Raw genomic sequence first — 20,525 nt, forward strand, 5'->3', positions numbered from 1 at the left:
ATCTCCACTGATTAAACTTTAAAAATAAAGAACCAAACTAAGTTTCGGAACACCGCGGATCGTCGTTTGATCGCGAGAAATTAAATTTATGGGTGCTATTTGTAAGAGAATCACCGATCACTTTTTGATTGTATTGCAGGTGGTGGTGGTGGTGGTGGTGGCTTCCATAGTAATGGACATAATGCAACGAGCTATAGTAAAGGAGGGGGAAAAGGAGGTTCAGGATATCTTCAGGGGGGAGAGGGTGGAACGTTTTCTGGTGGGTTCGGAGGTGGCGGTGGTTTATGTTCATTGAACAAGGGACCGGGCGGTGGTGGTGGTTACACTGGGGGAAGTGGCGGGGTTAATGAGGATATTTCCTGTGGGGGAGGGGGAGGATCTTTTAACAATGGAACAAATCAACAAAATGAATGTTGCTGTAATAGGGTCGGTCATGGTTGGGTAAACATTACATTTCTCCAATGAAGAGCCCATAGCAACTCTTGTTAACGTGCCCACAAAAAAGTTATGGGTCAGTTCTTCATATTCTTGTGCATTTCAATCACCATATTTCCTCGAATAAGCACCCGGGCTCTTATTTAAAAGCGGCGGAGGGGGGGGGCGCTCACTAAGAAACTATATATAAATGGAAATAAATACAGGTTTTCCTCGTATCCAAACTGTTTGACAAAGTGAGAAAAAACGCTTGTTTGATATTATGGGCTAGGGGGTAGCGCCTATTGAGGTAGGGGGCTTATTAAGGCGTGGATAGATCTAAAAATGGTTTTCAATTGACTGTAAAAGTTTATTATGAAATCATTTTTCCCTTGATAAGCTCAAAACTAAACTCAATTTGAAATTTTTGTATGACTAGTTAGGCCCATTTTTTTAGTTTTTCCGCCCTTTGGGCCGACTGAATTTCCTCTGCCATTTGCGCTGGTTGTAAATTATCCTTAAAAATAAGGGTTTGGTTTGTGTTACGTATGGCGTCCTTGGGTACTATCACCAGAATCTCCCATTTGTGAAGTGTTGAATTTGATGTTACGATCCCCAGTCCATTGGAAAACGTTCTCCTTCACCTTCTAACAGTTTCCTGCAAAATGAAAAACCGGCACAGGGTTGATGCCAACTTCTAGATGTGACCATGATCAATGCTGTGTTTTCTGAAGTATAAAGGGGGGGTGAGGATAACAAAGGACATATTTTACAGGCAGAGATGACTGAAATACATGAAATACGTTCGAGATAACCGAGTTTGAGTTTGCGGCGTTCTAAAATGAGACTCTGTCATCGTCTCAGTGGTCAGGATTAATAATTAGAGATCTGTTTCCTTTTCCATAATGCAGGGTACAAGAGCAGTTATATATGCCAAGGTGATGGCACGTTCAATTTTATGCAAAATCTTTTTTAGTTGTTAGATTGTTATTTTTATGTCAACATTTAGAATAGTTTTTCAGAAGGCTATTATGCTCTTTCACTAGAGTGGAAGAGAATGCTATAATTGGCACACAGAGAAAGGACGTTTGTGCTTGATAACGACTAGAAATTAAATGTTTTGAAAATTTTCATGTAAAAAATCTTAGAAAATTGCTTTGTAGGAGTTATAGAAAGGATCTCTCAGATTTAGTGTTGACAGAATAGTACTTGCTCATAACCTTAATTTAAGTCACTATGATAACATGTTGATAACTGATTTTTATTCGCCATTGATAGTTGTTTTGTTGTTGTTTTGTCAGAATTCTGATTGTAGTGTTGAGACTTCTGTAATGTCCCAGCGAAATAACTAGCGAGAAGATGGGTTACTTTCAGTCTCCTTCGCAGCCATTCCCTGGACGTAAGAGACTGGGCGACTTAGAAATACGGCGAATTTAACGAAATGAATGACAAAATTATTTTGAGCGTTTTTTCGACACTGCTGTAGTTGTATCAAATTTAACTTTAATTTAAACACCGACAACTGTTTCCCCCTCCCATGGACCAAAAACGACAACACAGTAAACATTAAATAAACAGCCTGTTTCTAAATAGTGTTTATTTCACCCATAATATTCCCCGGCCTGTTCTTGTATTTCTCGGAGATTTCTCGAGAAATCTAAAAGAGGAAAATGGATAACGATAAAAACATGGTGGAAAAAGCGGCAAGATACATATTTTACATAACATATGATGAAACTAGTTTATCAGGTCTCGTAATAGCTCTTTCGGCCTTGGTATCGACAATTGGCCACAGAATAGACTGTCACAGGTAGGGGTTGGTATATCACCAGGACTTCTGTTTCCTTCACTACCTTTCCACTTTGAGAGTGAGGCAGAAGTCAGACACATCTCAGAACAGGTGACACGCAGGACCCTCAAGCAAACTTGTGGAACATGTCTATACTCGAGATGCACATATTTACTGGAAGCTTTTTAACTCCTGTCTTCTGAAATAAGGCCTGGCCTATTACTTTCCCAAGGCGTTATGTGTCATAAGTAGCTCATGATGGCCGTAGTCCTACAGCAAATAAAGAATCAAATGACAAATTATGACTTTCGAAGGGTTAGCGCACGTTAGCCTTTAGTCCTTTGCACCGGCAGACGGTTAAGGCTACTGCTTGAAACGTCAAATTGTCGAAACTCAACACGTATATGGCTTTTTATTTCCAAATTGATAACAAACTTCGTGCTTCGCTTGCCCTCCGACACAACACTGAAAGTAAAAACTTTGCTGTCTTACCTGTTCTTGAAGTTCTCTTGTTTTAGTTCTAATAATTTCAAGTTTAGGTTCCAGGTCTCTCTGTTCTATGGTGGCCGTCTGTCGTTTATCAGCCATCACTTTAATGGCGTTACTAATTTTTCTGAGACTTAAAGTTTTTGCTGAAGGGAATCAGCTAAGCGGTCCAGGTATCTGAGAACAGAAAGGACCATAAGTTATAAATTAAAAATACACAAACGCTTGCTCGCAATAAATAGAGAACGGTGGCAACAAGATAGCAGCTTTATCGTAGGAGCTGTGCAGATGCATTAAAAAAAACTTTATGACTCAGACAAATCTGTGATATTGACGGTGGTTCTGTGTAATTTTCAGCAAAGAATAATTGAATGGTACCAAGTGTCGTCATCATATTGCAGTATTTAAGAGTGGATCCTGGAAATTTGGCTCCGAATTCCGAACATCTGATTCAGAAAGCAACTTACCTTTTTACGCTGTCGCCCAAATAAACTGACAATTACATCAAGACAAGTAAATTTTACCACATGCGATCTTGTGGTTATAAGAATTTAGGTGCTTTGTGTAATGGAACTTTGAAAGCTGTGTGGTAAAGACCCCGTTTTTGTGAGCGTTAAGTTTTCTTAGGATGAGGGGTATTTTAGACACAAATTGCTTTCGCTTATAGGTTGACATAATGTGACAAACAGCTACCAAGATATTTTAGGGTTATTATCCACTGATAATCAATCATTCAATAAAATGAAAGGATTTAGAATCGATTTTTTTCGCATGAAGCAGATTGCACATTGCACGGGCATCTGGGACAGAAAGAACAATGGTTATCCACTTAAAAGATGACGGATAATGACAAGGAAAAAGAACCTGAGCACCAGTTTTAAGCGAGGGCTCTTCGAACTCAGTTAGTGTGGTAAGAGTCATTGATCAATTGTTGAAATGTTTTAAAGTCCTCGATTGATTCTCAGACACTCACCTCTCCGATTTCTTTCACTCCTACAATTTATGGTTCAAGGATTTCCAACACAATTACTAATTGGACGGAGCAGTCACAAGATCTTAAAATAATTGAAACACACTTTCAAAAAATGTCAATCATTCATCACGAGTGACTCTTTTCCAGAATGGAAGCACACTGTAATATTGGCTGAGATGGTTTCGGGTGATTATGTTAAAAGAAACTCTTCCTCAAAGATCCATATGGCTAATTATTCGCTTCGTCGACTGGCATAGGTCCAATTTCCTAATAAATGTTTTGTATTAAAAAAGATTTACGTGAATTATGTATAATCGAGTTTTATCAACCAACTAAATCCCAAAGTAACTCATTGAAGTACGAAAACAACTGAAAACCTCATAGATAATAAAGGAGTGGAGTATTTGAACGGAGAGCAAACTTGAGCTGTCATATGTTGTGTGATGTTTCCTTCATGTTTGAAAAACTCACTGTGGCTGTTCGCTGGAGTTATAACTGGTGTTTTCTGAGAACATGCTCTCTGTACTCTACTACTTCGTTCTCATTGTTTTGGCCTCCCTAATACCGGAAGGACAAGGTAAGATTTTACCACAGTTATGACTTTGTTATGGTTTGTGTATATTTCAAAGTTTACCAAGGCGATAAGTACTTTTCATTTCATATATTTTTTTGTTTACAACAACTGAATCTTAAATTTGAAGTAATCGCACAAGTTTCTCCTACTAATATCAAATGTAATGAATCATTTATTTCATCTAAATTCAGAAAGGAGGGGCGCTTAAGCAAAGTTAACTTTAGAAAAAAAAACAGTCACTGTCTCTTCAATGATCATGCACGATGGATGAGTTGTGAGGCTCATCTAAACTCAACCAAAATGGCTTGTCTTGTTAAACTTATAACTTTACACAGGAGTAAAGCTTTTTAATTCTTGGTAAAGAAACCTTTCAGTTCGTCACAGCGAGCAACATAACGCAGTTAATCATGTTATCTTTTGAAAAACCTGACTTTTTTTACCAAAGTTGATCTACATGTTGGTTTACATTTGAAAAAACCTAAAAAGAGGAATGAATTCGTGTATTCGAGCGAGTTGGTAGAACTATGGCATAAGTTATTTATGATCCACCGCAGAAAGGAAATTCTTACTTGGCTTGAGGCAAAAAAAGGTGGTTCAAACAAAAGATTTGATTAACAAAGACGACACAATTATGCCCTTATGGTATGCATGCTCAAGAATGAATTTCAGTGTTTCGCCTTTTAGTGATCGTTAATGCACAGGATGCAGTGAAAACTTTTGTTACATCCTTAGAAGTAGAAAGCCAGGACTTAAATTGCGTACCATGAAGTTGATTAGTTAGGAAGGTAATGAGTTTTGCGTGAGCGACTAATTTTGTCTTTTCACGCTTCTTCAGTTTGGTCGAAAGCTGAAGTCACGCGACATAACAACAACCACTTCTCATAAATTGACAAAATAAAAACTTCACGACACGTTCCGATAATAACCCTTTTTTTAAAGGACCAAACATGCTCAAACGAGAGGACCATTGTCACGTAATAAACACGATTAACTCTATGTAACAACAAAGTTGTTTATGGATTTCGGGAACAATCGTTCGATCACGATAGCTGATCACAATCAAAGGAAGATAAACATGATAGGTCAGATTATCAATATAAATCACTCTCCTGGTGTTAAATCAAAGCAATAATTCAGGAGTAACACTTCTTTACAATTCCAGTCTCAGCAGAGGGGCTCAATGTGACATAGCAACTTTCTCCATATAATTGTTCACCAGGTAACTGCCGCAATTTGAAGTTTGCCATTTTTTCCTAAACCTGGCTACAGGTTGGAGAATCACATGGTTCGAAATATCGAAGTATTCGACGAGGATCTGTGCAGGTTACAATGCTATCTGGAACCTAACTGTGTCAGTTATAACTTCCATAAGCTAAGACAGGCGTCTGGAACACACAAGTGTGATCTGAATAACGCGACCATTGAACACGATAGAGAACTGGTAAAAAACGAAAGTTACATTTACCGCGGAGCTGAGGTGAGGATGACGTTTTTAAGCCAACATGAGTGTTCTAGTGAAACAAACGGCTGTGATGAGAATGCGGAGTGTAACAATACCCTGGGATCTTACAAGTGCATCTGTAAAGATGGATTTCATGGAAGTGGAACTAACTGCAAAGGTAATTTAGTTGTATCAAGTGAGTTGATGACGTCAAATAGGACACTATTGCGAGTTTAAAATCTGAAGTATCGAGCGCTAGTCCTTCGTCAGAGCAAATGGAGGAATTGTGGGTTGTGTGTCTGTTTATATGCGGAATATGGAGTTACGCTATTTACGGGAACATGGTAACGAGAAAATTAGAATAAAGTAGCTGACTATAACATCCCAAAAATCTACTAAAGCAAACAAACGGGAAACAACAACACCACAAAAAACGAGATAAAAACATAAAAACAGGTTCCGTACAAAAGATGCTTCTTTTTTGATTCTCTAGACTTGGACGAATGTGCTGACGGAACACACAACTGTGATGCGAATGCTGAATGTAACAATACCCTGGGATCGTACAACTGCACGTGTAAAGATGGATTTCGTGGAAATGGAACCAAATGCACAGGTAACTGTTATTTTATCATTCTATCTTATCTCTCCATATTTTTCTGGTGGACATAGCACCAGACTTAAACTTGCACAAGAGTGTAATGTCCCTAATTTCTGTACAGTATTCTACCGGAAGCAGGCCCAGCAGAACGAGCCCATCAGCATAGGAGACGTTATTCAGTGGGTAATTAAGTATAAACTTAGTCAAAGATCTTTGGATTTTCTCAAGTAATGCTCCATGTATGACTGTATAATAAAGAGACCATAGGCAGGAGCATTATTCAAGTTTGGGTCTGACCACAGGACAGCACAGCAGCTTCCTTATCTAAATGTCATTGACATCGCGGAAAACTCGCCTGACTCGCGAAAGGTTTTGTTGGCCTTTGAGGTGATTTCTCCTGCATGCTCTGCCCATTGGAGATCACGGGAATCAGTGATGCTTAGGTCTTAAGCGTAAGGTACACACTCGAGCGATGTCCTTCTTAAAGATGTGAACGAATTTGAATTTTGCGGCGTTGAAAACTATGCAGCTTGGTGAATTTACCAGTTTCCGAGGAGTTACCAGCAAGAGTGACAGCATATTTGCTGGTGAAAGTAGATTTATGATCATTACCAGAGCCAGTGCGAAGATACCGTCATGAAGATAGCCATATCTGCCGAATTTACAGGAATACTTTTTTTTGGAAGCGGTAGTGTGCAACATTGGCAATACCCAAAGTAATTTGACAATTAATTTCTTAGCAGTACGATAACTTTCCCTTTCATTTTGCGATTATTATACAGGATTTACAGCAGTGTTTACAACTCTTGGTAAGAGTGGAACTACGGGTTCAGTCCGAATTGGAAGTCACTACGCAGGTCAGGATCACGACGGGCAAGTTACATTGTCCAGCGGTATTCAACAATGGACTGTGCCACACACTGGCGAATACAGAATAGAAGCAATAGGAGCCTCAGCGGGGTACGGTGAGGAAAGTATCATCAAGAACGGTAGAAGAGGGGCACGAATGATTGGAAACTTTATTTTGACCAAAGATGAGATCATTCATATACTTGTTGGTCAAGAAGGGAAAAAAGGAGAGTGCAACTTAAAAACTGCTGGAAGTGGTGGAGGTACATTTGTTGTGAGACGAAACAACACGCCTTTAATCATAGCTGGAGGTGGAGGGGGAATCAAAAATATGTCAGAACAACATCCGGGATGTGATGCGTCCCAAGACACCACAGGGAATGCAGAGAACAACTCGCCACTGGGGTCAGCTGGAATAGAAGGACAAGGAGGACTTACTAATGGTGTGAATTCTGGTTGGTGGAGAATTTGCTTTTTATAAATACTGAGAAACTTGTTGCATTCTACTGCCATCCTTCACTATCTCCGATCCAACCCAATGATAGAGTAAGTCGCTGATAATCAAATTTGGAGGATTTATAAAAACTGTAATTATCAAAATTCTCAACATTAATTTTGAGGATTTTCTTTGATGATTCTTTTGGAAGCTAGCGCCTCATGTAAGACTTAAGATTCTGTTAAATTTTTCCTCTTTACTTTTCAAATTTCCTGTATATTTAGTAATTATCGACATGGATCCGCGAATATACCGCAGGAGATGACATCGAAAAACTTGACAAGACTTCTCATTCGTTAATTGCGGATCTGAATTAAACAGAAGCACCAACTAAAAAGTTAATTGCAGCATTTTTGCGCTGACTTTTCCTCGTGAGCTTTTTTGTTACTAACAATCTTCACTAATTAAACTTTAAAAATAAAGAACTAAACTAAGTTTCGGAACACTGCGGATCGTCGTTTGATCGCGAGAAATTAAATGTATGGGTGCTATTTTTAAGAGAATCACTGATCACTTTTTGATTGTATTGCAGGTGGTGGTGGTGGTGGCGGCTTCCATAGTAATGGACATAATGCAACGAGCTCTAGTAAAGGAGGGGGAAAAGGAGGTTCAGGATATCTTCAGGGGGGAGAGGGTGGAAAGATTCTTGGTGGGTTCGGAGGTGGTGGTGGTTTACGTATTTCCAGGGGACCCGGCGGTGGGGGAAGTGGCGGGGCTAATAAGGATATTTCCTGTGGGGGAGGGGGAGGATCTTTTAACAATGGAACAAATCAACAAAATGAATGTTGCTATGATAGCGCTGGTCATGGTTGGGTAAACATTACATTTCTCCGATGAAGAGCACATAGCAACTCTTGTTATCGTGCACAAAAAAAGTTGTGAGTCAGTTCTTCATCTTCTTGTGCATTTCAATCCCCCTATTTCCCCGAATAAGCACCCGGGCTCTAATTTAAAGTTTAAGCTTAAGTGGGGGTCCTCATTGGAAAGTGGCGCCTATTAAGAAACTATTCTAACTGAAGCTTAAAAAGTTATATATAAAATGGAAATAAACACAGATTTTCCTCGTATCCAAACTGTTTGACAAAGTGAGAAAAAAGGAGGGGGACGCTTGTTTGATTTTTGGGGCTAGGGGTTGGCCGCTTATTGTGGGGGGGGGGGGGGCTTATTAGAGCGTGGGTGGTTATTCGAGGAATACGGTGTTACATATATCTAAAAATGATTTTCTGTTGACTATGAAAGTTTATTATGAAATCCTTTTTTTTCCCTTGATCAACTCAAAACTAAACTCATTTTTCAATTTTCATACGACCAATTAGGCCCATTATCTTTGTTTTTCCGCCCTTTGGGCCCACTGAATTTCCTCTGCAAACTATCCTCAAAAATAGGGGCTTGGTTTGTGTTACGTATGGCGTCCTTGGTTACTATCACCAGAATCTCCCATTTGGGAAATGTTAAATTTTATGTTACGATTATTAGTCAATTGGAAAACGTTCTCATTCACCTCTAACGGTTTCCTGCAAAATGGAAAACTGGCACAAGGTTGATACCAACTTGTAGATGTAACCATGATTAGTGTTGTGCAAAATGGAAAACAGGCACAATGTTGATACCAACTTGTAGATGTGACCATGATCAGTGTTGTGTTCCCTGAAGTATAAAAGGAGGGGGGGGAGGGAGGGAGGGTAGCGAAGGATATATTTTACAGATAGAGATGACTGAAATACATGAAATACGCTCGAGTTAACCGAGTTTGAGTTTGCGGCGTTCTAAAACAAGACTCTGTCAGGATGAATAATTCCAGATCTGTTTCCTTTTCCATAATGCAGGGTACCAGAGCAGTTATATATACCAAGGTGATGGCACGTTCAATTTTACGCAAAATCTTATTTAGCTGTTAGATTGTTATTTTTATGTCAACATTTAGAATAGTTTTTCAGAAGGCTCTTGTGCTCTTTCACTAAAGTGGAGTATAATGCTATTTGTGCCTGATAGTGACCAGAAATTAAATGTTTTAAAATTTTTCATGTAAAAAAACTTAGAAAATTGTAGGAGTTACAGAAAGGATCTCTCATTTTTCAGCGTTGACAGAATAGTACTTGCTCTTAATCTTACGTTAAGCCAGTGGTAACATGTTGATAACTACAGTTGATTTTAAATAAACTAATTGTTTTGCTATTAATAGTTGTTTTGTTTTTTTTTTTTAGAACTCTGATTATAGCGTTAAGACTTCTGTAGTGTCCCATCGAAACTCCTTTGCAATTGGCTATTTTGAAAAGGGCACAACAACTAGCAAGAAGATGATTAACTTCCAGTCTCCTTTGTAGCCATTCTCTGGACGTAGGAGACTGACCGACTTACAACTCTGCCATAACTCTGAAATTCCTTCGCAATTAGTGATATTCAAGAGGGTACAACAGCTAGTGAGAAGGAAAGGGATGGGAGGGGAGGGCGGGGCGATTTCAGTGTTGGTCCTGCAATGTATGTCACTTGCTTTAGGTTACTTGCTTTAGATAACGCTGCCACAAGTTTGACGCTTAAACAATAAACCTCTAATCACTACATCATAATATGCTCTCCTTTTTATTTGTTCAAGAATAGTCCATTTTACAGTTATGTGCTTGGTTGCCAAGCCTTTGAACAGGAGTGAGGTTAAGGTAGACCTTGTTATAATACAAACCTTGCTGCTTTTCAGATGCAAATTACTTTGTTATCATGCTAACTAGATACTGGTCTCTATCACAACAAGGTCACCTTCAGCTTCACTCCAAATCAAAGGCTTGGCAACTAAGTACACAACTGTAAAATGGCCTATTAATACAAGGGGCATTTGTCCAACTATTGTAGAGCTAAAAAATTCATTCTCTTTGATACATTATTTATAAATACCGCGAATTTAACGAAATGAATGACAACATTATTTTGAGTGTTTTTTTTTTAACACTGCTGTAGTTTTATTTAATATAACTTCAATTTAAACACCAGAAATGACAACACAGTAAACATGAAATAAACAACCTGTTTCTAAATAGTGTTTATTTCACCCATTATATTCACCGGCCTGTTCTTGTATTTCTTGGATATTTCTTGAGAAATCTGAAAAAGGAAAATGGATAACGACGAAGACATGGTTGATAGGGCAGCAAAATACATATTTTACATAATATATAATGAAACTAGTTTATCAGGTCTGATAATGGCTTTTGTCGGGGGGTGGGGTATTTTTTACCGTATTACCAAAAGTGACTCAGATGAGGTCGACAATTGGACACAGAATAGACTGTCACAGGTAGAGGTTGGTATATTGTCAGGACTTCCATTCCTCTTTCAGAGAAAGGCAGAAGTCAGACACATCTTAAAACAGGTGACACGCAGGATCTTCACGCAAACGTGTGGGACATGGCTATACTCGAGACGCGCATCTTTACTAAAAGCTTTTTAACTCCTGTCACCTGAAATAAGACCTGGCCTCTTACTTTCCCAAGGCGTTATGTGTCATAAGTAGCTCATGATGGCCGTTGTCTAGCAAATGTTTTAGTGTTCAAAGCCGGGGGTTCAAACAACAAATAATAAAATAACAAATTATGACTTTCGAAGGGCATTTGCAGGCTAGCCTTTAGTCCTTTGCACCGAGATTCAGGCTACTGCTTGAAACGTCAAATTTTCGAAATCCAACACATATACGGCCTTTTATTTCCAAATTGATAACAAACTTCGTACATCCCCTGCCCGCCGACACAACACAACAGATTAATTCCTTTGAAAGTAGTAACTTTGCTGTCTTACCTGTTCTTGAAGTTCCCTTGTCTTAGTTCTGATAATTTCAAGTTTAGGTTCCAAGTCTCTCTGTTCTATGGTGGCCGCCTGTCGTTTATCTGCCATCACTTTAATGGACGTTACCAGTTTTTCTGAGACTTTAAGTTTTTGTTGAAGGGAATCAGCTAAGCGGTCCAGGTATCTGGAAACAGAAAGGACCATAAATTATTGATTAAAATACACGCTTGCTCGCAATAAATAGAGAACGGCGGCAATTTGATAGCTACCTTATCGTAGGAGCTATGCAGATGCATTAAAAAAACTTTACGACTCAGAGAAATCTGTGATATTGACCGTCCCTCCTGTCCCTTCTTGACAATCACCCTACACCCCCCTCCCCCCACCCACCCAAAGAAGCAAAATTTTTGTGTAACCTTCAACCGACGACATTTCGGACCAATCGCATAGGAGATGGGAGTAATCCACAGATAAATTCTTGTTACAGTCTTAATACGATGTCACATAAATAGCTAATGAGAAAAGAAAATTAGCAACTAAGGATATGTTTTTCGATTAAACTTCTAATATGACAAAAGTATGACGGTCAGTAAGGATCATCAAAAGTGAGATCTGAGGACTGATTGGTTATTAACATTACCGAGGAGAAGTTTTAAGTAAAAACAAATTGTGCATCTTCATTGAAGTGAGGGTCGACAGAACATCTGTTACAGCGGACTCCATGGATTGAACTGATTCCACTGACTGCATTTGAATTAGCTGAGGAGCCGACTGAAACTAAACACACAAACAATAGAAATTACAACCAAAACATATTTCTTAAAATGGAACTGATTTTCATTGTTCAATATTATTGCAATCACTGGTAATATTACCATTTCTATTTCCCTGCCTGGCCATAATTTATTTTGATAGGACTTTCGCCTTTGCTACTTTTTTCAATGGGTGCATTATAGTTATTTAACGTACAGAAATTTCTAAAATGTACACATACATTCACTTGCATCAGCCCCTTACCCAGGATATCTCTCTCTCTCTTTATCTCGCTCCAGGAGGATAGTGGAAAAGATAGAACGGGATCGGAACGGACGTGTAAGAAAGGTCTTCGAGGGAAGGGGGAACATTCTAACCTTAACATATACTGCCTCCATCTACGGCAAATTGCTTAGCTTGCCACTAGCTTAAGAGCTCTCTTGTAAGTCAGAGGGCAGAGCTTGCAACATGTAGCATCTATTTGGACAGAAACTCTGATGAGTACTATAAACTTGATAACTACAAGCACAGTGTAAGATACCTGATTGGCTGACAAGACATCAGAATCACTCTTCATCTCCATCAGTCTCTGGCGTAAGAAACCCTGAAGCTGTAGAAAGAAGAGTGCAAAGAAATCTTGCTGAGAAAAGAAACATTAAATAACAAAAAGGATAAACAAAATGTACATGACACTCACCTCCAGGAGCTCGTCAATTAAGAGATTTCTTGTTTGAGTTGTATCCATTAAAGTCTCGGCATCTTCACCACTTATCACTCCTCCTTCATCTAAAAAATAACGTCACTGCTCTTAACTTGCTTATCTACACATTATTCATAAAACTAAAATTGCAATAACGCAAATGAAAATGCACCACGTTGTTACTGACCTTGACCAGATTCTTCCAATGTAATTCCTCCACTATCCACTGTCACCTCATGGTCAGCAGTCCCAGTGTCATCTCCCCAATCAATAGCACTGTCCTGATTATCCTGCCCTGTTTCACCCCAGTCAATAGTCTCACCACTGTCCCCCCAGTCTATCCCCCCTGTGTCTTCCTCACCACCCTCCCCCCAATCAATATTATCTGCCCCAGTGTCAGTGGTGGTAACAGTTTCAATGCCCCAGTCAATCTGTAGGAACAGAAAAAAAAATATATATATATATATACAGGATTATGATATTAAACATTATAATCACAAAAGAGTGATTTTAATTGTAGACTGTGACATTTATTCAACTGCTAAACTGCTAGTCTTTGCCAGGCCATGATGATAAATTAATCCTCCTCCTTATTTAAAAAGCAAGATAGTAAGCCACTATTGGTACATCTTGACACACTCTTATTTGGGTGTTTTCATCATAATTATGAGTGCAAGAAGTCTATGTTGTTCCCTCGTACATGTATGTCCACTTTTGTTGCTGACTGCCTGTTCTGCTCTTCTTGTGCTTTTGGAGTTTCAATTCTGTTGGCTGTGTTGATGACTTATCTGAGTGAAATCTTACTAAGATGCCTTCTTTAACTCCATGTTGTTAATTTGCTTCATGATTGAACTTGTAACAGGCAAAACATGATACATTGTAATTCCTGGTCCATGTAATGCATGCATGTACCTAATTTATTCATCATATAAGAGGAAATTGTTTAACTTATTTATGTCAAATGTCAACACTCTTAGTCATATCAATAATAAATGTTAGGTTTTTTAATAAAAAAAATTACACATTCAAAATCACTCACATCCCCACTTTCTTCATTTTCTACATTTGTTGTCTCTGGTCTTTTGTCAGGAATAATAACCTTAAATTAACAAAACAAAGATTTGTTACACATCTTCATACATTTTATCAGGAAAATGTTGGAAACATTCATACCGATGGTATCTTGCCAGTCCTCCACTGATAAACTGTGCTGTTACCATGCTTTTGGATGTGTCGTACAAGTGGTGTAGTCACCTCAGAGCTCTCTTTCTCATTGTTATAACTGAAAAATAATAAGTATACCCTTACTTGTAAAAGAACAGTTCCAGCTGAGTAACTTACTGGTAGTACCTTAAACTAATCAAGTTTGAAGTCACGACTTAAAGTTATGAACCAAGAATTTTCCCCTCAGAAAAAAAACAAGGTTCCATAACGTACAGTAAGTATCAAGAACCAGGTTAGTAAGATAATGACTACATCTCTGTGTTCAAATAAAGGTGGAGAGATTTCAATTGGAATAAACTTTGGAGTATAGTGGGTTATTCAGTGATAAACACCTGCTAAATTGACCAATTAAAGCTCATTTACCAACTAAGAGATACAACATTCACTAATGGAAATTAACCCCACATTTTTCATTCCTTTATGAAAACCTATAGGCACTTCTGGTGAAATTGAAAGTGTTAAATTTTTTTTCTTACTAAAGAATACCCCTGTGAGACTAAAGATAGCCCTACAACAGAATGGGGTTGATGACTAAAAAATACACAAACATGTGCTTGCAGTAAATAGAAGAATGGTGGCAATAAGAGAGCTGCCTTATTGTAAGACCTGTGCAGATGCAGCTAAAAAATCTTTACGACTTAGAGAAATTGGTGATATTGACTGTCCCTTCTGACAACCACCCTACCTCCCCTCCTCCCTCCCTCCCTCCCTCCCTCCCTACCCCCTTACCCCCTTACCCCCCACCCAAAAACTACATGTAGGAAAGCTTCTGGACAGTACATATAAATGCCTATATCAGGCATTTTTACCACTATATTAATAGTTTTCTCCAAGAACAGCATGTTCACTGATGACAAAAGCTATGAAATGAGCATTCAGGCATGAGTTTGCACTCAGAACACGACAACTGGTTACAAACAGGTGCCTTAGCTGATTCTACCGAATTACAATACACTGAGACTGAATTTACTTTGAACAAATTCCAGGCCATTGCAACGGATGCATCTATCTACAAAGTGTCAAATGGCTATTTTGATAAATGAATTCCGTAGGAAAATGATAAATCATTTATATATTCCAATTATGAAGTCGCATTGGTAACAGCATATTGGGAAGGTCAGTTTGAACGGCGATTGCAACAAACAAGTTTGCTTGTCGTTGGTAGCCATGTAGTATTTTAGTGCTACTACATTGTGGCCTATTCTTTAAAACAAAAAACTGCTAACAATAGAAAAACAAAAGGACTACCTCATACATACTAATGAGGCCAATATTTCAAGGTCGTGTGCGTACATGCAATTTTTAGATGCGGACGATTTTTTTATTCGCAATTGCATGTTATTTTTGGCGCGTTTAATTTACATTTTTCGGTTAACATATACGCGAGTGGTACAGTATGTGTCACACGTACATGGTTTTAGGCGACTTGCAGAAAAAAAAAGTTTACAGTATATGTATTTACACAATGAATAAGATGTATGTTGTGTAACACACCTTGGAACTAAAAAGTTGACAAATGCCTCGTAATAATGAGTTGCATTCTTTAAACTGCCAATGGATGATACAATCCCTTTGTATAGTTCAGGCAATTCATTCAGTAGACTCAATAATTCTGTTTTCACATCATCACCCTGAAAATAAAATTGAATCTTGTTGCCCATATAAATGTAAATAAATGTGTACATGTATGTGTATATTACCCATTTATAGTGTGAAAAAAGTTTTGAAGGAGATTTTTGAAAAGAAAGATGAAAATTGAATTTAAGAAAATGAACAACACTTTTAAAAACATGTTTCAACAGTTATTCTGTCATCTTCAGTTCTGAATAATACAGAATACAAAGTTGAATTTAAGGTGTGTAACAAAATGCTGATTGGACAAAACAAACAGCTGTGACAGAAAAATGTATGCATATATGTATTTTCAACTTTGTACTTTGTATCATTCAGAACTGAAGACGACAGAAAAACTCTCGAAACATGTTTTTAAAAAGCGTTGTTTATTTTCTTAAATTTGTACTTAAGATATCTGCTTCTATCCAGACCTTTTGGTAATAAGCTGAAAAAACCCATTGATATGATGTAATCATACATAACAATGGAGAGATCTCAAGTTAGTGAGGAAAGATATGGTTTCGATGCAACTATTAAAACCACTATGATGATAAAATTGCATGTTTACTGTAGATGTAAGCTTTGCAAACTTACAGATCATTACAATTCCATACACATACCTTAATACCCATTTGTCGGCACACACTTTGATACTTTTCTTTAAATAATGCTGCATTGGATGAATATTCACTTTCCTTCCTTGTGCAATCCTTAATCACACAGTACATGTCAATGTGTTAGTACTAACAGTACCTCCAGGGCATGCATGCACTAGCCACTAGTAGATAACAATGTTTGTCATAACCAATCAATTCTATCAATTAATCTCTTTTTTAATCAACCCTACCCTTTGAGTCTGCTGACACTTTCCTATTTGCCGCTTTAATGATGGGATCTCATAGTTGACATTCCTTATTAAAAGGTGAGCAGCTTCAGCTGAAAAAAAAAATGCCATGAGCTTGTGACAATAAAGTTAGAGAGTTTTCAAAGGACCTCTGTTAGATAGTAGGTACATGTAATATGCTACTGACAGTTTATTTACAATGTATATCCTGCCTTTCCAGGTCATCTTCTACTTGTAATGATGTCAATTCCCTCAATTAATCATGAAGCAAAATCCTGTAGCTGACTCTTATTGTTTATTACTGCACTGCTTCTGATTTTACATGGCATTGCACTTCTTTACATTAGCCACTAAGAGCAATATCTGATCATCTTAAAGGAAACTAATTTTTGAAATCTCTATTATTGTATAATAGTATCTCTATTATTAGTTATCAGGTTTACAAGTCATGTAAGTGGCTATTTAGGTACAGTAATTAGTTTTTTCACTTGTTTTTTTAATTAGCTATTTCACTAGCTAATAGAAGGTTTATTTTAGCTTCATGTATTTATTTAAAGAAATATAAGGTTTACAAAACTTCATGTCCTGCAAATAGCTACAATGCTAATCTAGGCAGGACAAGACTTTAACTAAAGGCGTTATTAAATTACATAAGAAAAAAGAAAAGAAGAAATACAAAAACATACAGGAAGAAACACCTTACATATAAATTCAAGTACAAGGGATTTTGTTATTTGAAAAAGACTAAAATTACAACTAGAGGTATATACAATATATCAGGTTAACTTCACAAAATATTCTATTAAAAGCTTAACATTCAAATAATTATCTTCATTACCTAGAACATTAAGGAGTAGTAATTTAATTTTTTTACGAAAATTAGAAACATTGAGAGTCTTAACAGAAAGTGGAATAGAATTCCAAATAGACACACCGATTCTAGTAAAAGATTTTTTCATTTTTTCAGTTCTAGAGAATTTGACAGAGAAGCATTCTTTTGCAGATAATCGCGTATTATAATGATGTTCTGTATTGATTTTCGCAAACTTATCGAGAAGACTTTAACTAATAACTAAAGAATAGTAGGCTAAAAACTGTGCAATAGCATTTTACATGCTAGTGATTGAATTAAGACCAAATCGAGCCAATATAACATGTATATGAGATAAAATTATGGCTTAACATAATGTCAAACCTCCATCAACTTCTTTATAACTGAACAGATCATTAAATTACATGACTACATAGTCATTCTTCCATACCAACAATTTCGAACTTGAGTGTTTTCATTTTTTATGTCATTTGTAAAACATTGTCTTTGGCAAACAATAAGCAATTATTGGATGAGGTTGAGCAAGATATGGTGAATTACCCAACTAATGTCTGAGTTAACTCATACATTGTGATTCAGTGATTGAGAAAATACTGTAGTAACACATTTTTACAACAACTAGAGGAAATGGTGAAAGGTGTGTTTAAGATATTTAGCAGTTGTTAGTATCAAGCTCCAACAAATGAACAGCCCAATAATTGAAAAATACTGTACCTAGGTTGATGTTATTTTTTTCATATAGCTTCACAATTTCCTGCCAGTCCTGTTATAAGATAATAAATTAATGTCATCCTACACTTTTCTTTGATTCCTGATGCCATATATAAGTTAATAAATGTTTAAACTTTACTTTCATTGTAAAACTTCTACAAATCTGTCTGTTGTGTCATTTTGACAACATAGCAACATTACCGGTAATTCAGACGCAGGTGTACTTCCCATCTTGATAGAGAGGTGGATAATAGAGGTGATTAAATAACTGTACAATACTTAATCTTTTGACTCCCAAGATCTCATTAGCAATTCTCCTTACTGTCTGCCATACAATTCTAATGATGTTGTTTTGGAGAATTTGTTATTGGATCAACTGATAATTCCCTAATTGATATTTTTCTTTCTCATCACTTGTCTACTTAATGTTGTTTCAAAATTGTTAGGAGAAATTCAGTCTTGGTCACTTATGGGAGTTAAAGAGGAAAAAAAGTTCCTGACTTTGAAAACTGACCACTTAAACCAGGGTGACCACATAAGATGGAGCCACTTTACACAGGTTCAACTGTATTCAGTAGCATTTCCTCTTAATAACTGGATGAAAACAGAAAAAAGATATGACCCTTCAATGAAGAGGCAGAACTTTCAAGTTGTTCAGGATGGAAAAAAGAATGAAAAATTGGTGAGCCATTCCATCCAGTCACAGCAGTAGCATGTATGTGTCACCACAGTTTAATGCTGCATCCAAGTTACTCACCTTCATCCTCTTTGACGAATAACCACCAAAAATGTTTTTTGTTGCTGATTCTGATATCTTTAGTAATTCTACAATTCTGATACAGTGAAAGTAGTTGATGTCTGTAAAAGTTAAAATGAAATAATTAGTATACATACAAATATTCTCAACCTGACTTACCCAAAGTACAAGCAGGGTTTAAAAATAATCTAAGTTAACAATAACTGTAACAAGAATACAAGCTTCTAATACTGTTAACCCTTTTACTCTCACAAGTGATCAAGACAGAATTTCTCCTTGCAAGAGCTATACAGCATCAAGTCGAAAAGTAATGAGAATCAATGAAATTATCAATTAGGAGATTATCCATTCATCCAATACCAAATTTTCATAACTAACATCATAATAATTTTATAGCAAAAATAAACACAAACTGAATGCATAAATAAGTTTTTGCAGTTTTATAAGTTTTTAAGGACATGTATTTTAATCACGTTCTAGCAATGAACTATGTAATCAAATGAGTCCACTGTGACCCTTCACACCCTAACATCAGTATGCAAGTTCTCCATACTATTCTCTATACTTTTCCTATGGTACTTTTAAAGAGAATTTGTGATCATGATCATTTTCTTTACTCTTATGACCTTAATGTTTGATTCAGGGGTGATACTGTTTGGAGAAATTAGAAGCTTATCACCGTTAGGGATTAATGAAATGTGTAAAACATGTCTAAGAATGACTCACATGTTCCAGAAAGAAGCTGTGTGATTTCATCCACAGGTGGCATATCCTGAATGGCTGCATTAATTTTCTCTCTAACCTCCAAAACACCTGTCTGCCATTTCACATCACAGTGTCTTCTATCCAAAAGCCAGTCTATATTTTTTTTTCAACAAAATAGAAGTGCAATCAGAGGTAAATAAAAATTTTCAAACAAGAACCTTTGATTCATATGTATAGAGGATACAATTGTTCTCTTGAAAGGACAAATCTGAATTTGGAAGAGCCACCAGCTTGGGAGCTACAGTTATTAATTTAAAAGTACAAGGTAGTGTTGATGTTGTTGTTGTTTATCCTTGCTGTTTCGTCTCTAATCCAGAAAAAGAGTGATTAAATTTGAATCAGGATGAACACAAAGACATAAACTAAACCTTTCGAAAGCTATGTAATAAATCAAACTCCTTGAAGAATCAATGGTTGACGTTTCAATTAATCCGTCCACCATTTACGTTGGGGATTTCCATGCCAACCTCGGCAATCTCAACTCATTCTACTCCTCATGATGTGTAGTCAAATTCTAAATTTCCTTTATTGACTTAAATTTGAAGGCCCATTTTTCATGATTATTTCCAAGAGTTTATTTATAGCCATAGCATAACATAATTTCGGTTTGTTATCGGCTCTAAATCCTTACCCAAAAGTTTGTTGTAATAGATGTCGATTGGGAGCAGTTCCGCCTCTCTAGTATTCCCTGTTGAGTCATCTTGTTTCTTACATGGGGAACATATAACAAGAGATCATTCTTAAGCAAATTTGACACATTCTACAGAAAAACACGAGTTTACATACCTGCATTTTCAAAAAATTTTAAAGAACACGTCTTTCTTGAAAATAAATTCCGCTGGCCAGTAAGAGCTGGAGGCTCTATTAAAATTAGTGCCCGCAGTATTACAGCAACTTTTTGGAAATACTTTGATCATGCGCAACCTTTACA

The 20,525-nt window shown here is 37.0% G+C and overlaps 2 protein-coding genes and 1 pseudogene across 3 annotated transcripts in view; 2 read left to right on the forward strand and 1 right to left on the reverse strand.

Moving 5' to 3' along the window:
• LOC131792889 (uncharacterized) overlaps positions 1 to 465 on the forward strand; it is a 67,583-nt gene extending 67,118 nt beyond the window's left edge. The window contains exon 6 of the mRNA XM_066173289.1: positions 140 to 465. Coding sequence (XP_066029386.1) covers positions 140 to 465 — 326 coding nt within the window. The remainder of the gene's footprint in view (positions 1 to 139) is intronic.
• A 2,340-nt stretch (positions 466 to 2,805) lies between these two features.
• On the reverse strand, positions 2,806 to 20,432 carry LOC131781385 (CDK5 regulatory subunit-associated protein 3-like). 2 transcript variants are annotated; one of them, XM_059098031.2, is made up of 16 exons: positions 20,381 to 20,432; positions 20,226 to 20,301; positions 19,556 to 19,687; positions 18,830 to 18,930; positions 18,076 to 18,124; positions 16,533 to 16,621; positions 16,306 to 16,395; positions 15,566 to 15,702; positions 14,021 to 14,129; positions 13,887 to 13,946; positions 13,035 to 13,278; positions 12,845 to 12,933; positions 12,689 to 12,757; positions 12,035 to 12,171; positions 11,407 to 11,578; positions 10,201 to 10,716 (listed from the first exon to the last, which is right to left on the reverse strand). In XM_059098031.2, the coding sequence occupies exons 1-16, from the start codon at positions 20,384 to 20,386 to the stop codon at positions 10,645 to 10,647; spliced, it is 1,632 nt and encodes a 543-aa protein (XP_058954014.2). In that variant the 5' UTR covers positions 20,387 to 20,432; the 3' UTR covers positions 10,201 to 10,644. The 2 variants fall into 2 exon arrangements, with proteins under 2 accessions (XP_066029385.1, XP_058954014.2); XM_066173288.1 differs by lacking the exons at positions 10,201 to 10,716; positions 11,407 to 11,578 and adding an exon at positions 2,806 to 2,866.
• Positions 4,113 to 8,714, forward strand: LOC136283904 (uncharacterized; annotated as a pseudogene).
• Positions 20,433 to 20,525: the final 93 nt, after the last annotated feature.

This window comes from Pocillopora verrucosa, chromosome 10 (genome assembly GCF_036669915.1).
Source record: "Pocillopora verrucosa isolate sample1 chromosome 10, ASM3666991v2, whole genome shotgun sequence".
NCBI lineage: Eukaryota > Metazoa > Cnidaria > Anthozoa > Scleractinia > Pocilloporidae > Pocillopora > Pocillopora verrucosa.